The 18,254-nt window shown below is 34.9% G+C and overlaps 1 protein-coding gene across 11 annotated transcripts in view; it reads left to right on the top strand.

The window, feature by feature from the left end:
• CD163 (CD163 molecule) overlaps nt 1–18,254 on the top strand; it is a 47,269-nt gene that overhangs the window by 10,143 nt on the left and 18,872 nt on the right. For 2 of the 11 annotated variants that reach the window (XR_011497195.1, XM_070495234.1), the window contains exons 1-4: nt 13,445–13,569; nt 14,731–14,817; nt 15,822–15,854; nt 15,958–16,142. Coding sequence is in view for 8 of the 11 variants with exons in the window: in XM_070495234.1 (XP_070351335.1) it covers nt 16,031–16,142 (112 nt within the window). In the remaining 3 variants the exon portion in view is untranslated. Of the gene's footprint in view, nt 1–12,771; nt 12,922–13,397; nt 13,570–14,242; nt 14,359–14,730; nt 14,818–15,821; nt 16,143–18,254 lie in introns of those variants that run through there. The other 9 variants (XR_011497193.1, XM_070495231.1, XM_044756066.2 and 6 more) reach the window with 8 other exon arrangements.

Raw genomic sequence — 18,254 nt, 5'->3', positions numbered from 1 at the left:
CACAAAAGCCTTAGTTTCTGTCGCTTTGTACTTTACGTGTCAGAATTCCACACTTACTATTCCTCTTTGTCCCTCAGAATATGCTTTCCTTTTTCATGTTCAATATCTGATTTTTTTTTTTAAGATTTTATTTTTTCCTTTTTCTCCCCAAAGCCCCCCGTACATAGTTGTATATTCTTCGTTGTGGGTCCTTCTAGTTGTGGCATGTGGGACGCTGCCTCAGCGTGGTTTGATGAGCAGTGCCATGTCCACGCCCAGGATTCGAACCAACGAAACACTGGGCCGCCTGCAGCGGAGAGCGCGAACTTAACCACTCGGCCACGGGGCCAGCCCTCAATAGCTTATTTTTAAAGTGACTTTTTCTTAATTTTTAAAGAAAAGGTCTAATTCTTTCCAAATTTGATACCCATATTCCAGACCTTATGATTTGGCAGAAGGTATAAAGATTTCCGCAATGCCTGTTTTCTCTTCTGGATATACTATTCTGTAACCCACTCACACTGGCAATTCTCCTTTCTTGTGCAAGTATAATGCCAGCATATTTTGATAACCCAGGGGAAATACTCTCTTCCCTGCCTTTTTACCTGATTGCTACAACTGGGCTCCACCCCTGCCTCATGTCCTATGTTTCTAACACTCAAGGGAACACTTGCTCTGTCCTTTGTCCTAAATGGCCTCTCCTATTTGGTGAGCCTGCTACAATCCCCTGCTTCAGCCATTCTTATTCCTTCGCTATTTCCTGGACCTAATTTTAAAATGACCTATTTTATATCCTGAGTTTTCACTCTTTTAACTTTAAATCATATACACCTGGATTTAAAATGGATTTAAAATTGAACTCATTATTGTGTGTAACTTGGCCATGAAATAATCCAGCTGCAAAAGCCAAAGCATCTGGCTCAAAAGAGCCTTTTGGAAACGCAATGAAACTCCACAATTTGGGAGGGTCTCTGGGGCAACTTCTAATTTGATAATATGCTCAGCTTAAACATTTGCCACTTTTCTTTCATTTTGTTACTTATTTACCCATATAATTATTTGACATAGGGTTATCTGACATCTTGTACTGGGATTTGTTTTGAACTCCCAAGTAGAGTATCAAGAACAGAGCTTTTTTTAATGCTTTCATATGATTTTGTATGTAAATCTTATGACATTGTAATTGTCTAAGCTCTAAATTAGATAATAAATTCCTTGAGGGCAAGGATCACACTTATTTTATTCCTTGCACTTAACACAGTTTCTGGCATGCTCTAAATTGCATTAACTAAATACAGAATGAATGGAATAATAGATCCATTAAGTGAAAATTTTCTCCGTGGTATACTCTGACATTATCTTAGAACAGACAAATGAGGGATTGTATTAAAAAATCTTTTAAACAAAATACTTTGTAACTAAAATATATTCCTTTATTCATTTATTCAGTAAACATATCTTCCTTTAGTGCTTAATATCATGTGCCAGTTTCAAAAATATTAGTGACACATGGAGTAATTTTAGCTTTATCCTGTGAATTGTTTTGTAAAACTAAATGTTATTTTCAATAATTTTGTTCTGTGGTTCATATTCTACATGTCTATTGATATTTTCTACCCCTTGCAATTTGCCTTATGGACCTTAATGACACAGCTCTTCCTGTGTATTTCATTCCAAAATCTTTACTTTTTTAGAACTATGCTTTTCTTTACCTTCCCTGAGACTTTTACACACTATTAGCTACTTATTTGGCAAAGAAATTCCTGTTAGATTATTAATAGATACTAATAAGCTCTTATGTTATTACTCTGTGATATAATATTTGCATTTTTATCTCATAATCAGCTCATTGTTTTTTCCCCCATTATATTTCCTTATTCAGATATAGTTTTTCCCTAAGTCAAGTTGCTTTCTGCACATATATATTTTATCCTTATGTATGAAAAGGTAAAGTTTGACACATATTTCAAAAATCATTTAATCCACATGGTTAATTTTTATAAGTATCTCCTCACCCAAAGGTAAAGTCTTCAATATCTGAAAGTAATTCTAGTAAAAACTGCTGAAATTTATCTTTACACAGACTTAAAGTAAGTTGGATGAAATGCTTTGGTAAAAAGTGACCAGACGGTAAAAGATTTGACAACTTTTGAAAGGGGATGAAATATGAGAAAAAGCAAATAAAAATCTGTGGAAATATTTTTCTAAATTAAAAATAAAAGTGAACGGGCAAAAGATTCTAAAATATAAAGTTTCTCACATACTGAGAACTAAGATTTAGAGTGTTGTGGAGCTAACTATAAACCTCAAGTGTGCATATAGATTTAAAAGGTATTTTTTAAGATGCAAGTCACTTGAATGATGTTTCATGTACTGTAGCAGAATAGCAAGACACACACTTCTCCTTCTTCTTCTTATCAGTTCAAACTAACATGTCCAGAATTCAAACTCATGCACATAGTGATTCTATCAACTTCTCAGAAAATCCATAAATCCTTTCTTGTTTCTAGATGGTCCCACTGTAGCTATATACGCATGAGCTACGGCAATGGAGCACTGAAATCAGCACAGCTGTGTAGGAGTTTTCATCTGCTCTAGGTTGTTATTTTTCTCTCTTCAATTGTCTTGTAATAAATTGAGTTAAAAATTATCTTCCTTGTGGGGTCGGCCCGGTGGCGCAGCAGTTAAGTGTGCACGTTCCACTTAGGCAGCCCAGGGTTCACCTGGGTGAACCTGGGTGTGGACATGGTACCACTGGGCAAGCCATGCTGTGGCAGGCGTCCCACATATAAAGTAGAGGAAGATGGGCACGAATGTTAGCTCAGAGCCAGTCTTCCTCAGCAAAAAGAGGAGGATTGGCAACAGACGTTAGCTCAGGGCTAATCATCCCCCCCCAAAAATAAATTATCTTCCTTGTCTTTAATTTGTAACACAGCACAAGTTGAATTTTTTCACATGCCTTCAAGACACGTCTTATTCGTTTTTCTGAAATCACTAACCCTTGATTTTCCTTTCAGCCCAACTTTTCCTGTATCTGTTTCTGGAACTTGCAGTGGCCAATTAAGAGAAGAACTTGTCATCTACAGCATTTCTGAAACGTATAATGTTTTCACAGAAGCCAGAAGTAATTTACACAGTGTTCTGGCTGAAAAAAAAAAAAAAAAAAAAAGATGGGCTGGAAAGAATAGGAAGTAACCATTTCTTGGTAGGATTGCAGTGCAGTTCTTCTGGAATTAGCAAGAATGATGCATTGTTACACAATGATGGGGAAGTTCTGAGTGCATGACTCAGAGACATTGTAACTGGATTTTGCTCTGCTTCTTTTTCTCAGCTAGTTTCTCTCCCCTGGAACTCCTGTTCGTGGTGACACAATTGTTACAGCTGGAAAAAAAGACATAACTGAGCAGATAGGAACCATTTTAAATAATGATCGTTATCCTCACCTGGGCCCTCAGTTTGTCGTTCAGCTCCATCTACCACAATCTGTCCTATGTTGCTTATTCACATGTCACAGAAAAAAATATATAAATCACTTCACTGAAACTCTTCTCACCAAATTCAATGTTGACTTCTACATCACAAATCCAACAAGCTCTTTTTGGTCTTCATCTTATTTGATATGTCAACATGATTTGACACATAGCCTATTATCTTTTTTTGTTTCTAATATTTTCTTTTCTTGACTACAGGGCGTTGCTCTCCAGGATTTTCTCATATATACCTGAGCATCCCTTCTTTGTTTCTTTTGAAAACATCTTATCCTCTACCAATCGTTCCATGTTGGAGTTTCCTGGATGTTCATCATTACCCATGCTCTTATGGTATCTCTTCGATTTCTATGTCTTCAATTATTATCTACATATTCCCAAACTTATGTCCCAAGTCCAGATTTCTCTTTCACAATTTTTTTTTTTTTTTTTTGAGGAAGAGTAGCCCTGAGCTAACATCCGCCACCAATCCTCCTCTCTTTGCTGAGGAAGCTTGCCCCTGAGCTAACATCCATGCCCATCTTCCTCTACTTTATATGTGGGACGCCTACCACAGCATGGCTTGATGAACAGTGCATAGGTCCATGCCCGGGATCTAAACCTGCAAATCCCCCAGGCACTGAAGCAGAGCGCGCCAACATAACTTCTACACCACTAGGCTGGCCGCTCCTTCACAATTCTTAATTGCATACATATTGTTTACTCATTGCCTCCTCTTGGATGTCTCAAAGAGACTTCAAATGTCAAGTGGCCAATTTTAATAACTTACTACCTTTCATTCCAAATCTGTCCTTCCTCCAATGTTCCTTATCATGGTTAATGATAACTTTATCAGCTGTTAAATCCATAATCTTGAATTGTCTCATCCTCTCATTATCAATCATCAAAGTTTATCTTTGTTTTAGACTACCAGAGTGTATTTTGCCCATATCCACTTGTCTTCTTCTTCCTGTGTTCTTGGATCTCAAGTAGACATCAATGGACCAATGATCATCCTCAGGCTATGGCACACTGTGCTATACTGGTACATGTATACACCTTTTTCAATTACTTAGTCAGTCAGTCATTTATTTCTAGGAATAATTAAATACTGATGAACCCACCACTACATCCCATCAACTATACCATATGTCGTTTCTTACTGAGCACTGTAATAGCCTCCTATCTGGCATTATTACAACTACTTTTGCCCTTTTGCAAGCTCTTTTTATAGTGTATCCAGAGTAATTGTTGCAAACAGAGGTGTGATCATATTACTACCTTGTTTTCTACTTCTCAGGATCTTCCTTTTGACCTTAAGGAAAAATTCTTAACATGGCCTTCAGTATTCTGTGAGATCTGTCCCTGTCCTGCCTCTGAACTCATTAAATATCATCCTCAGTTTCTATGTTGCAACCACACTGGGTTTGTAGCTCCTTCAATGCACTAGTCTATTTATTACCTCCTGGACTTCAAACACGCTTTCCTTTCTGCCTAAGGAATCTTCTACTCTCCCATCATTGCTGTATAACTCATCCTTCAGAGCTCAAATTAAAGGACATTTCCTCCTGGATGTCGTGCAAATACTCTAGAATTGGTTGTAAGAAGTTAAGTCTACTTGCTATGTTCTTGCCCTCTATATTACATAGAACATGTTATTTGCTTATGTTTATGTCTATCATTCCTCAATGATATGCTCAATGCTCAATGAGTTTAGAAGCCTTGAATGAATTGATTCCTAATGTATTCCAGGAAACCAACAGAGTACTTGAGTAGAGTAGACATTTAAATATACTTGTTTGTTAAATGCAAAAATATAAAATATGGAGTAGAAAACATATTGTACTGAGTTCAATTGGGTGAAATAAGCAAATTGTGATTTTAAACTGCTTCCTCATATAGAACTCTTAAAAAGGAACAGTCGGACTTGCTGGAGAATGTTGGAAAACTCAAATATCAAATGATGAGGATGTCTAGTACCAACATGAAATCTAAGCTACCAGGAATATGATCACAGTTCAGATTTAGAGCAAAGAGTTTATATTACAGGAGATGTGGATAAAGAGTAAGAAAAGAGTGAGAACAAGGAGAAAGGTCAATGTGGAATTATCCATAAAGTGTATTCAATAGATGTGTATATAGAGTGCAGTTTGTTTGACTAGCTTACAGAGCACACGAAAGGCTACGCAAATGATAATTTTTCAGGGGAACCATAAATGTGTACGGGCATCTATAATGTTACTTAATGGAGAAAAACAATTTACACTCAATGTGTTGGTAATCTAGGTCAGTTGTAAACCATAAAATTGTAATATTAGGTAGCTTAGCCATAGCAATTATTGGAGTAAAGAGAAAGATATCCAATCTCTGGCTCACAGTAAAACAGTAGGAAGACAATATCTTGCTTCTGTCTTATAATATCTGTTGGAAGACAGGACCCCCAGTCTTGAAGCACTCATTGATTTGGAGAGGTAATCAAGATGGTAAGTGAAGCATAAGTAGATGATATGAAACAAATTACTGGAATTGGTACATGACAAAAACTGTCACAAGGCACAAACAAAGCAGAAGTCCAATTAATAGAACTGGGAAAAAAATCAGAGCATGATGGAATCAAAGAAAACTATTAGTCAATAAGCAGCCTACAAAGAACTATTCATAATCAACAAGCAAGTATCATATTATGCTGACATCCACACTGTATATGTTCAATGTAAATGATGAATTTGCAAATATGTAGCTTAAGTTTATACTCAATGTGTTAGAATATTAAGGGACAATAATCTGAAGAAAAAGGCAATATTGAGTTAATTAGGGCCAAGAGCATAAAGGAGTCAGAAGACATGGCACTGTGAGGTTTTGAGGGAAAAAAATCAGATATGAGGGATGAAGAACTTTTCAGAAAGACTGAAAAGTAATAAATTGTTGAAGAATTGGAAACCAAGGGAGTCCTGGCACTCTATCCCAAAGGATAATTAGGTCTAGATGGCAATTCTCCAAGATGTGCAACAGAAGACTAGACAGTGAGTGGTAGAGCCTAAAAAAGGGAAAAGTTGAGCTTGAGTTTGCTCAGCATCACGATGAAATTATATCTTAGGCAAATTAGGAGGAGAACACAGATATTCTCTACCATTGAGTGGTGGAAGACTGAATAATGAAAAGACGAGAGTTTGTTCCATGATTTATATAATAATACTATAAAATTGTATTTTATATGTAGATATTTTTAACACAGCAATAAAGAAGCTTATTTCATTATAAAAAGCACCAGGTAATTCTGACAAAGCTAATGACTTCATTTAGAGAAGAAATACAATGGGTATATGAGCACAATCACTTTACTAACAAGCCCAAAATCTGTTCCAAAATCAAAATGAGTTCCCAAATCTGATACCATCCTCTTTCTCTATTCCTCTTCTTTCTTCCACTTGTCATGCATAGGCCCATATAAAAATGTCACAGGTTTCCTAACAAATTATCTTCTAACTTCCAGGTCCATTCAAATTTTTTCCCATAGTCAGTTTCCCCCAAACTTGGCTCTCATTGGAGAGTTTGCCCTGCACCATGTATTGTAAACCTGAAAAATTTCGTTGATGCTAGACTTCTTCCTTTCCTTCATCCTCCACCAATAACTGCTCACTAAGATTTTCTGAACAGCTTTATTGAGGTATAATTGATATACACTAAGCTGCACATAATTACTGTGTTCAATTTTTTAGTTTTGATATATGTGTATACCTGTGAAACCAACAACACAATCAAGATAATGAACATATCAATTACCCCTCAAAAGTTTCATCATAATTGCCTACCATGTATTCTCTCCTTTCCATGCCTCCCAATCTATCCCTAAGCAATCACTGCTTCCAGTCACAGTACAAGAATGCTTGCATTTTCCAGAATTCTATATAAATAGAATCATAAAGTGTAAGATTCATTCCTGTTGTAGTATGTATCACCTGTTCATTCCTTTTTAGTTTGTTTACCCATTCACCAGTTGAAGGACATTTGGTTTGTTTCTAGTTTTTGTCTATTACAAATAAAATTGGCATAGAAACTCACGTACAAGTCATTAAATGGATACACGTTACCATGTCTCAAGTAAAAACTTAAGAGTTTAAAAAAACCTGTCAAACTGTTTTTGAAAATGCTTACATCATTTAAATTCCATTAAGACTGTATGAGTTCCAGTTCCTCAACATTATCGACAAGATTTGGTATAGTCAGTCTTTGTAAATTTAGACACTCTAATAGATATGTAGTTGTATCTCAATGTGGATTTAATTTGCATTTCCTTATGGACCAATGATATTGAAAATCTTTCCACGTGCTTATTGCCATCATGTACACTCTTTGGTGAAGTGCCTGTGCAAATTTCTTGCTTGCTTTTCAGTAAGGTTGATTGTTTTCTTATTATTGATTTTTGAGAATTTTTAATAAATTTTCAATACAAGTCCTTTATCAGATACATGATTTGCAAGTATTTTCTCCCAGTCTGTGGCTTGTCTTTCATTCTTCTGTGACTTTTGAAGAGCAGAACTTTTTGATTTCGGTGATATCCAATTTATCAAATTCTTGTTTTCTGACTCATGCTTTTGATATTGTATCTAGGAAATCTTTGCCTAACCTAAGGCCATGTAGATTTTCTCCTCTGTTTCTCCTCTGTTTTTAACAACTGTTGCCAATCTTTTTTTTTTTCTGCTTTATCTCCCCAACCCCCTCCCCACCCCCACCCCCGTACATAGTTGTATATCTTAGTTGCAGGTCCTTCTAGTTGTGGGATGTGGGACGCCGCCTCAACGTGGCCTGACGAACGGTGCCATGTCGGCGCCCAAGATCCGAACCCTGGGCCGCCGCAGCGGAATGCAAACTTAACCACTTGGCCACAGAGCCGGCCCCTCCTCTTTTTTTTTTTTTTTCAAGTTTTGTAGTTTTAGGTTTTAGATTTATGTCTATGATCCATTTAGAGTTAATTTTTGCATAGGATGGAAGGATTGAAATTCATCTTACTTCATATGGATAGCTAATTGCTCCAGTGCCTGTTGTTAAAAATATAATATTCTTTATCAAAAATGAGTCATCCATATATGTATTGATTATGCTAATACAACATTGTCTTCATAATACTACTCAGCTTTACTAAAAAATCTTGAAATATGATAATGTTGATCTCCAACTTGTTCCTTGTTTTCTAATTTGTTTTGACTATTCTAGATCCTTTGAATTTCCATGTAAATTTTAAAACCAATTTGTAATTTCTATCAAAAAATGCCTACTGCCATATTGATTTTGGTTGCATAGAATTTGTAAATCAATTTGGGGAGCATCGACACAACGATAATGTCTTCTAAGCCAAGAACATAGTGTATCTTTCCAATTATTTAAGTCTTCTTTAACTTCTGTCAGCAATATTGTGTAGTTTAGAGTGGATAGGATTTTCACAGTTTGGGTCAGATTTATCCCTAAATATTTTATATAATTTTCATACTATTAAATGGAATTTGTTTTTTCCATTTCAATGTCTGATTTTTTGGCTCTTCATTTTTGTATGTTGATCTCGTATCCTGCAAACCTGCTAAACTCAGTTACTAGTTCTAGTCGTTCTTTTGTAGATTCCATCAGACATCCCACACAGACAATCAGGTCGTCTGCAAAGAAAGGCTGTTTTGCTTCTTCCTCTTCAATACGGATGCCGTTTCTTTCTTTTTCTTACCTGATTGGACTGGATAATCTCTCCAGTACAATGTTGAATAGAAATGGTAAAAGTGAACATTCTTGTCTTGCTCTTGATCTTAGGAAGAAAGCATTCCGTCTTTCAACAATAAGTATGATTTTAGCTGCAAGTTTTTCATAGGCATCCTTTATATACCCAGTTTGCAGAGAGTTTTTATTTGCAAAAGTCTTTTTTTTACATCTATCAAGTTGATTGAATTATTTTTTCTGTTTAGGTGTTTTAAGATAGCAAGTTGTATTAATTGATTTTTGAGTGTTAAACTAACCTTGCATTCCTCAGATAAACCCTGCTTGGTCATGATATATTATCCTTTTTATATATTGTTGGATTTCATTTGCTAACATTTTGCTTTGATTTTTGCATATATGTCTGTGAGAGATATTCATAGGTAATTTTCTTTCCCTGTGATGTATTTTTTGGTTTTGATATCAAGATATATTGGTCTCATAGAACATATTGGAAGGTAGTCACGACTCTATTTTCTGGAAATGTTTGCTTAGAATTGGTATTTTTTTTCCTTAAATATTTGTTAGAATTTACCAGTGAAACCAATAGGGCTTGAAATTTTCATTGTGGGGAGACTTTTAGTAACAATAATATACAAATTATTACTTTTTTAGTGGGCTTTTGTAGTTTGTGTCTTGTAAGGAATTTGTCCTTTTTATGTAATTATCAATTTATTGGCAAAGAGTTTTCATAATATTTCCTTATTATCCTTTTAATTCTGTAAACTTTATAGTGATCCCCATTCTTAATATCGGCAATTTGTGTCTTTCTTTTTCCTCATCAGTCTGACTTTAGTTTTATCCATTTTATTTGTATTCTCAAAGAAGCAGGTTTGGGTTTCATTTATTCTCTTTATTTTTCTGTTCTTTATTTCATTGATTTCTGCTTTTATCTTTATTACACCCTTCTTCTGCCTACTTTGAGCTGAATTTTCTCTTCTTTTTCTAGTTTCTTAAGGTGACGATTGAGACCTCTCTTCTTTTCTACTATAGTGTTTAGTGCTATAAGTTTCCCCTTAAGGATTGTTTTAGTGACATCCCACAAATTTTGATGTCTTGCATTTTCATTTTCACTCATTCTTAAATATTTTCTAATTTCCTTTTGATTTCTTCTTTACCTATTGAATTATTAAAAGTGTGCTATTTAGTTTCCAAATATTTGAAGTTTTCCAGACATATTTCTGTTATTGATTTCTAATTTAATTTTATTGTGATCAGAGAAGATATTTCATATGATCTGAATTAGTTTTAATTTACTGAGAATTTTTATATGTTCAAAAATATTATCTATCTTAAGAAATGTTCTGTATGCACTTGAAAAGAACATATGTTCTGTTATTACTGGATGAAATGTTCTATAAATGTTGATCAGGTTAAATTGATAGTGTTGTTCACTTCCACTATGTTCTTACTGATTTTATACCTATTTGTTCTACCAGTTATTGAGAGATATTTACATCTTCTACCATAATTGAGGATTTTCTATTTCTCCTTGCAGTTCTATAAGTTTTTGCTTCATGGATTTTGAAGCTCCAGTGTTAATTTCATAAACATTCAGGATTGATATGCACTCTCAATAAATGGATCCATTCACTATTATGAAATGATTTTCTTTATCCCTGGATATACTTTTTGTTCTGAAATGGACTTTTGCTGATTTTAGTATAGCCACTCTGGCTTTATTTTAATTGGTGTTAGCATAGCATATCTTTTTCCATCATTTTACATTTAGCCTATTTTCGTCTTTATATTATTTAGACATCATACAGTTAAATTTTACTTTTTAATCCAGTCTTCCAATTTCTGCCTTTTAGCTGAGTGTACTTAGACTACTTACATGTAATGTAATTATAGACATATTTGGGTCCAAATCTCTTATCTTGCTCTTTGCTTTTTGTTTGTCCTATCTATTCTTTGCTCCTTTTTCATCTCTTTATGGCTTCTTTTGGATTAATTGAACATTTTTTACAATTCACTTTATCTACTTTGTTGGCTCGTTAGCTGTAACTCCTTGTTTTGTCATTTTAGTAGCTGTTTTAGAGTTATAGTATGCAATTTTAGCTCATCATAGTCTACCTTCAAAAGATATTTCATTTTATGAATGTTATAAACTCCACACTACATAGCTATTATTCTTGCTTAAACAACTGTCTTTAAAAAATACTTAAATGATAAAAGTTATATATTTACCTATGTAGTTACCATTTCTGGTACTCTTTATTCCTTGTGTTGAACTATATTTCCATCTAATATTTTTTTTCTGTCTGAAAGACTTTCTTTTACATTTCTTGTGGTGTGGGTCTAGGGGTGATGAATTATTTCATCTTTTAAAGGTGAAAAGCGTCTTCATTTCTTCTTCATTTTTGAAAGATATTTTTGCTAGTTAAGGAAATTTAAGTTGGAAATGTCTTTGTCTTTCAGTGTTTAATAATGTTGCTCCGCTGTCTTCTTGTATGCATGTTTCTGACAAGCAATCTGCTGTTATCCTATCTTTGTTGCTCTGTACGTATGAGTCTTTTTCTTTTCTCTGACTGCTTTTAAAATTTTCTTCTTATTAGTACCGGCCACATAGGATAGTGGTTAAGTTCACGTGCTCCACTTCACGGGCCTGAGGCTCGCAGGTTCAGATCCTGGGTGTAGACCTACACACTGACCATCAAGCTATGCTGTGGCAGCATCCCACATAGAAGAACTAGAAGGACACACAACTAGGATATACAACCATGTACTGGGGCTTTGGTGAATTAAAAAAAAAAAAAGGAAGATTGGCAACAGATGTTAGTTCAGGGCCACTCTTCCTAACCAAAAGAAAAAAAAAGCATAAAAGTAAGCCACACTTCCGTGCTATATTATCTAACAAAGACCAAGTGCATTGAGCCAGAAACCTAGAAAAAGAAATTTCTCTTTATCACTGGATTTGGACAATTTATTGTGATATGCCTTGTTGTAGTGTTATTCACGTTTCTTGTGTTTGAGGTTTGTCAACCTTCTTGGATCTGCAGGCTTATAATTTTCACTAACTTTGAAAGTTTTTAAGCCATTATTTCTTCAAATGCCCACTGCCTTTTGGAAGACTTCAATCACAGATATATAAGGCTGCTTGAAGTTGTCCCATAGCTCACTGATGCTCTTTTCATTTTAGTTAATTTTTTCTCTCTCTCTGTGTTTCATTTTGGGTAGTTTCTATTGCTATGTCTTCAAATTTACTAATCTTTTTTTTTCTGCAACATCTAATCTGCCCTTAATCCCATTCAGTGTATTTTTTTTAATATCACTTACTGCAGTTTTCATCTCTAGAAATCTATTTTGGCTCTCTTTATATACTTCTTGTCTCTACATAATTTTTGAACATACAGAAAATATTTATCGTAACTATTTTAATGTTCTTGTCTGCAAATGCTAACAGCTTTATCCATTCTGGTTTGGTTTCAATTGATTAGTTTTTTCTCTCATTATGAGTTGTCTTTTTCTACTTTTTCCATGCTAGATAATATTTGTGTTTTTTTTAAAGATTTTGTTTTTTTCCTTTTTCTCCCCAAAGCCCTCTGGTACATAGTTGTCTATTCTTTGTTGTGGGTCCTTCTAGTTGTGGCATGTGGGATGCTGCCTTAGCACGGTTTGATGAGCAGTGCCATGTCCGGTCCGCACCCAGGATTTGAACCAACGAAACACTGGGCCGCCTGCAGCGGAGCGTGTGAACTTAACCACTCGGCCACCAGGCCAGCCCCCATACTAGGTAATATTTTATTTAATTCCAGATATTCTGAATTGAACCTTGCTGAGTTAAAAAAATTTTTTTTATTCCTTTAAACATTCTTAAGCTTTGTTCTAGGATACTATTGTACACAATTACACAAAATTGTTTATTAGACATATTTGATTATGGAAATAATATTAAAAATGTTGTACAATAAGTCATTAATTATCTAATTATATTTTGCCTATTTTACTTTAGTTTTTGACATAATTTAACTACACAACAATTGTTATTTTTATTTCTGACATATTAGTCCAAAAGAAAGGGCAGAAATTTAAAATATTCAGTTCAATAACAACAGTATATGAGTAAATATTTCCCTTAATTTTTGTAAATCTGTAGTGAATATTTCTCAATTTCCTTTGGTTGTTTCATGTCCTATATTGAAGAAAATATGGGTATGAAAGGGAACTTCACTCTTTTAATGACTTCTCTTTTTTGGTTGACTCCACCTCTATTATGTAACCTTTCTGGTTTTTTGTGGAGGTGAGATGACTTTTACAGTTCTTAGTGGTTCTCTTCCTTAGGAGAACATTCCTAGGGAACAATACAAGGAGATTTAGGAACCATACAACTCTGGAACAGACAAACTCAGAATGGTGCTACATGAAAACCCTGGATCTGCTGGTAAAAGCTTCTCATTTATACTTTAATGGAGTATAGCGTGATTCTGACAGTCAGTGGATCTGATTTAATAGTAATTGGCATCAGGAGAGTGAGGAATTGGAAGAGGGCATTAAGCTTATACGGCAGTATCTTTTATCTGCCATAGATTCAAAATCGAAGATATGAGATAAGGATTAGATTTGGCATCAGTTTTGTAAAACTGCTGACGTGAAATTAAGTAAGGAACTGAAATTAACTGAACTGTACTGAGTATGAAAACAATGGTCGTTAGAAAAGATAGAATATGTAGGAATGAATATTGATTGAAAGTTGATTGCTTAGAGGAAATTTAGAATAACACCCCTGGGTGTTGAAATCTACTTCATGATTTATATGGACGTGTTAAACTCGTTGAGTACTTTTACTTTTTAAAAATTTTTTTTCAAGCTTTTCATTGATGTATAACATGCCACATGAAAGTGGAAGTCCTAAGTGCACAGTTCAGTGACTTATCCCAAAGTGAGTGCTCCTGTGTGGCTACCATAGCATTTTTACTTTTAAATTCATGTCAGGTTAGAGTAGACTAGAGGTATGAGAGTGATAACAGTTTTAAAGAGTGTTTTATGCTATATCTGGAGATAAGATCCAATACTGGGGTTTTTCAAATATAAACACTGTCACTTTATTCCATCAGTGTATTGTTCAGCTACTATTTAGCAGGCGCTGTACCAGGTACTGGTGAAACTATGGTGAACATGATAGATATAATCCATTCCCTCATGGAACTTACCATCTAACAATGTGGATCAGGTAGGCTTGGAGATGGGGACATGATAGTTCAATATTGCTTTGTGCCTGCAGGGAGAACTGCCCACTTCTAAGTTTCATTGATGCCTTTTCAGTTTTCCAGGTTTTAAGGCCTGGTCTTGCCATTTTTTTCCATCCTCTACTTTCCTCTAAGTACTTAGTCCTAGGTTGTCTATAAAAATGAACATTTTCAAAGCTATTTCACTATACCGTTCTGGGTATGAATTTTTCCCTGTCTGCCTTGCCATTTAGAAGGAAGGTTTTTCAGTCTTGGTTTGACCTTCTTTGTTAATGTCAAACCTCTGAAACCATCTGTCTTCCCCAAAGTCTCTTTGGAGGAAGACTATACTTTTGCCCTCTTTCTTTTTTTCACAGAATTTAGAAGACGTTTTGTCCACTTGAGTTCCTTCCCTATTGCTGTGGTCTCAGTTCTCAGTGCCTGTTTGATCACCAGTTCTCTCGGTGAGTACTTTGTCAGATTTACTTGCAGCCTTAGCCCACTCAGACAAGAATCATTGAAAAGCAAAAAATTCTCCTGAAGGCTAAATAGCATCTAAAAACATGCTCCATGGTTCCAAAGGATTGATATTAGAAGAACAAAATAAGGACATAACCATGAGACCCCAAAAAATGAACAAAATATTAGAACAGTTCCCCCCAAAATAAAATAAACTCTCACAGGAAGAAAATGCATTTTACTTAAAGATTTGAAATTATGTCTAACTAAAAAATAAAAAATACAGAATTATTGAGATGAAAGGGAATTTTAGGAATACTTTAATAAATTCAAATGCTAAAAATTAATCTAAAAATGTATTGAGGGAGGCCAGATATCCATCAGTGGGACCACAGCTTCCGATGTTAGCTAAAATAATCACCGCGCGGTAGCTATTTTAGGGGGGAGGGGCGTGATTATTTTATGGTACAAGGTAATAGGAAAATATTTCCATCTTAATTTCCATTTAAATAGATAAGTTTCAGTCAGATTTCAACTACTAATTTAAAAATTCATGGCATTTTACATATACGTGTGAAATGTGTGTTAAATTTCTTGTTACTGGTCTTTCCTTCATCATCATCAGCCTTCTTTCTATTGATTTTAGGATTTTGGAGAAACTTATGTAAATCATCCTTGTAAAATTTTGTAACAACTTATTTAAATATTAAACTCTCCTTGGAGGTTATATAAGTTGACATTATCATGAATATCAGTCATAAAATAAAGATATCATATAGCATTGTGTTGCTTAGCTTTACAAGCTTTACATCCTTACTTACTTTGAAGCCTGTGATACTGATATTTGTATTTGAATTCTTATGAAATAACATTCTTCTATTGTACATGGGTGGGTCCAGGAATGTTTCTCAAATCTGGCTTTGAAAAATAAGTAAGTAATCTAAAACATAATAATTCTCTACTTGTTCTTTGGATCTTGACCAATTGATGCCTTTATCCATTGTTGCAGGAGGAACAGACAAGAAGCTGAGACTAACAGCTGGTAAAGATAATTGTACTGGGAGAGTGGAGGTGAAAGTCCAGGAGGAGTGGGGAACTGTGTGTAATAATGGCTGGGACATGGATGAGGTCTCTGTGATTTGTAGGCAGCTAGGATGTCCAACTGTTATCAAAGCCACTGGATGGGCTAATTCCAGTGCAGGCTCTGGACGCATTTGGATGGATCATGTTTCCTGTCGAGGAAATGAATCAGCTCTCTGGGATTGCAAACACGATGGATGGGGAAAGCATAACTGCACTCACCAACAAGATGCTGGAGTAACCTGTGCAGGTAAGACTTGCATAACTCAAAGCCCCAACATGAAATGTTTTGCAGGAAAAAATATTTAGATGAGTTAAAAATGAAAAAGAGCTAGTTTTCTGTAAGTATCATAGTCCACGAATAAAGTTATCCAACCCAATGTTAAAAGACCAGAAAATACATGGCAAAGCCTATATTTAAAAAAAAATCAAAAGAGATTCTGAATGCTACTATCAATGAGGAAGTGACTAGCTTCAATTTTATATTTAGGAATCCTGCTATAGCCTCCTACTCCTATATAAAAATACCATGATATCTAGGTTATTTCATTGTTCCACTTCCCAGTAATGTGCTGCTTTCATACATTCGTCCATAAATCATGACCTTTTTGTCCATTAATTGATAATCAACTTACTGAATTAAGAAATAAATATTCTTAACACTAATCTTTCTTTGTTGGAGGAAGGATGTTTTGCAAAGTATGATTGCTTTTTCCAGTGTACAGTGCTAATCATTTCATTTACATGGTAGTTTTAATTTATAAAACATTTCGTAAGTTTTAATTCAGTTGATCTTACCTTAACTCAGAAAGTTATGTGTCAGATCTTTCTGCTGACAAACCCTAAGGCCATGTTTCTGACCCAATTCAGATTCCTGGTCTTCCCGTTTCTCCTTGCTCATTTCATCGGTTTTTATGCAACCCTCTCACCTCCCAGCCTCTGTCTTAAAGACCATCTCCTCCCTAAGACTGAGTTTAGAAAGGACTAATCTCTACTCAAGCATTGTGGTATAATGGGAGCAACACAGGCTAGCATCTAGAAGAAAAACACTGGACTAAATTCCACCTCAGCCATTCATTAATGCAATTATTTTGAACAAGTTGTTAAATCTTTCTAAACTTTAGTTTTTGAGAACTCAATAACATAACACATGTAAAGCTACTGGTACACTGTCTGATGTATAATAAGTATTAAAGGTTAACATTCGTTTCCTCATGGCTCACTGTTTCTCGTTACCTTGACAACTTAGTTTTCTTCTTCCTGCTTTCTCTTCCGCTTCCTCCTCCTCTTCTTCCTTCTTTTTCCTCTTCTTCCTGCCTTTTATTGCTAATCATTATGCAAAAAAGATAGGAAATGATAATAGGAACATCTAAATCAAACATAGACAGCAAAGTTAAAAATCATAATAAATTTTGCCAGGTTCTTACTATAATTATTACCGTCTATAGAGCTGACTGTTTAAGCTAAGACATCAGTGTAGTACTTTTGACTCTAGCTTTCTGTTATTTTTATCTGAAAGATGGAGTTCATCAAACTTGCTTTTTGAAGTTTATGCACCTAAAGCTCTAACTGGGACATAAGAACAGAAAGGGACACATAGCCACTCCAGGACTCACTAGTCTCTTGAGGTTTCAGAGCCTGCATTTCTGAGACTCTTCACCATGATTAATGCTCAATCCTCAGAGCCTCAACCTCTTGGGAGATTTTATTATCACCACGTGCACTGGGGTGGTACAGCATATTGGTGAATAGAATAGACTCTAGCGCTAGACTGTCTTTTTTTCACATCCTAGTTCTACTGTTTTCTAAGTGTTTGATCCTGTGCCAATTATTTAACCTCAGTTTGTTGGTCTGTGAAATAGGGATAGTGGTAATAACGCATAATGCTTAATGCTGTTGTCAAGACTAAACAAGATAGCGTATTTGATACACTTGGAATAGCATATACATATTTTGATTGTGAGCTCTTATTATCATTATTATTATTATTAATTGTCCATAATCAAAAATCTTAAGAGGAGGTCTTTGCCTGGAGTTTAGAACTTTTGAAATTGAATTACGGTTTCAAAAAAGAACTTCTAAACATTTTGTTCAACCACAAACAGTTTTTGTTTTTCAGGTGTCCCCAAATTTCACTCCAAATCTTCTTTTCTCAGATATTTTAGTCCTCATAGAAAATCTGAGTGATAGCGTATAGAGAGAATCTTCTTTATAAGAAAGTTGTTCTTTGCTAAAAATGGTGCCAGATGCTTTGGGGAGGGGAAAAAAAGCTTCAATTCAAATAGGAAATTGGTAAGAAAGGAATTATTTTGACAGATTTTTTCTTCAATTTTTAATAATTTGATATACCATAAGGTACTTG

Source organism: Equus asinus, chromosome 22 (genome assembly GCF_041296235.1).
Source record: "Equus asinus isolate D_3611 breed Donkey chromosome 22, EquAss-T2T_v2, whole genome shotgun sequence".
In the NCBI taxonomy this organism is placed as follows: Eukaryota; Metazoa; Chordata; class Mammalia; order Perissodactyla; family Equidae; genus Equus; species Equus asinus.
The sequence above is the reverse complement of the archived record's forward strand: the minus strand, read 5'-3'. Positions and strand labels throughout refer to the sequence as shown.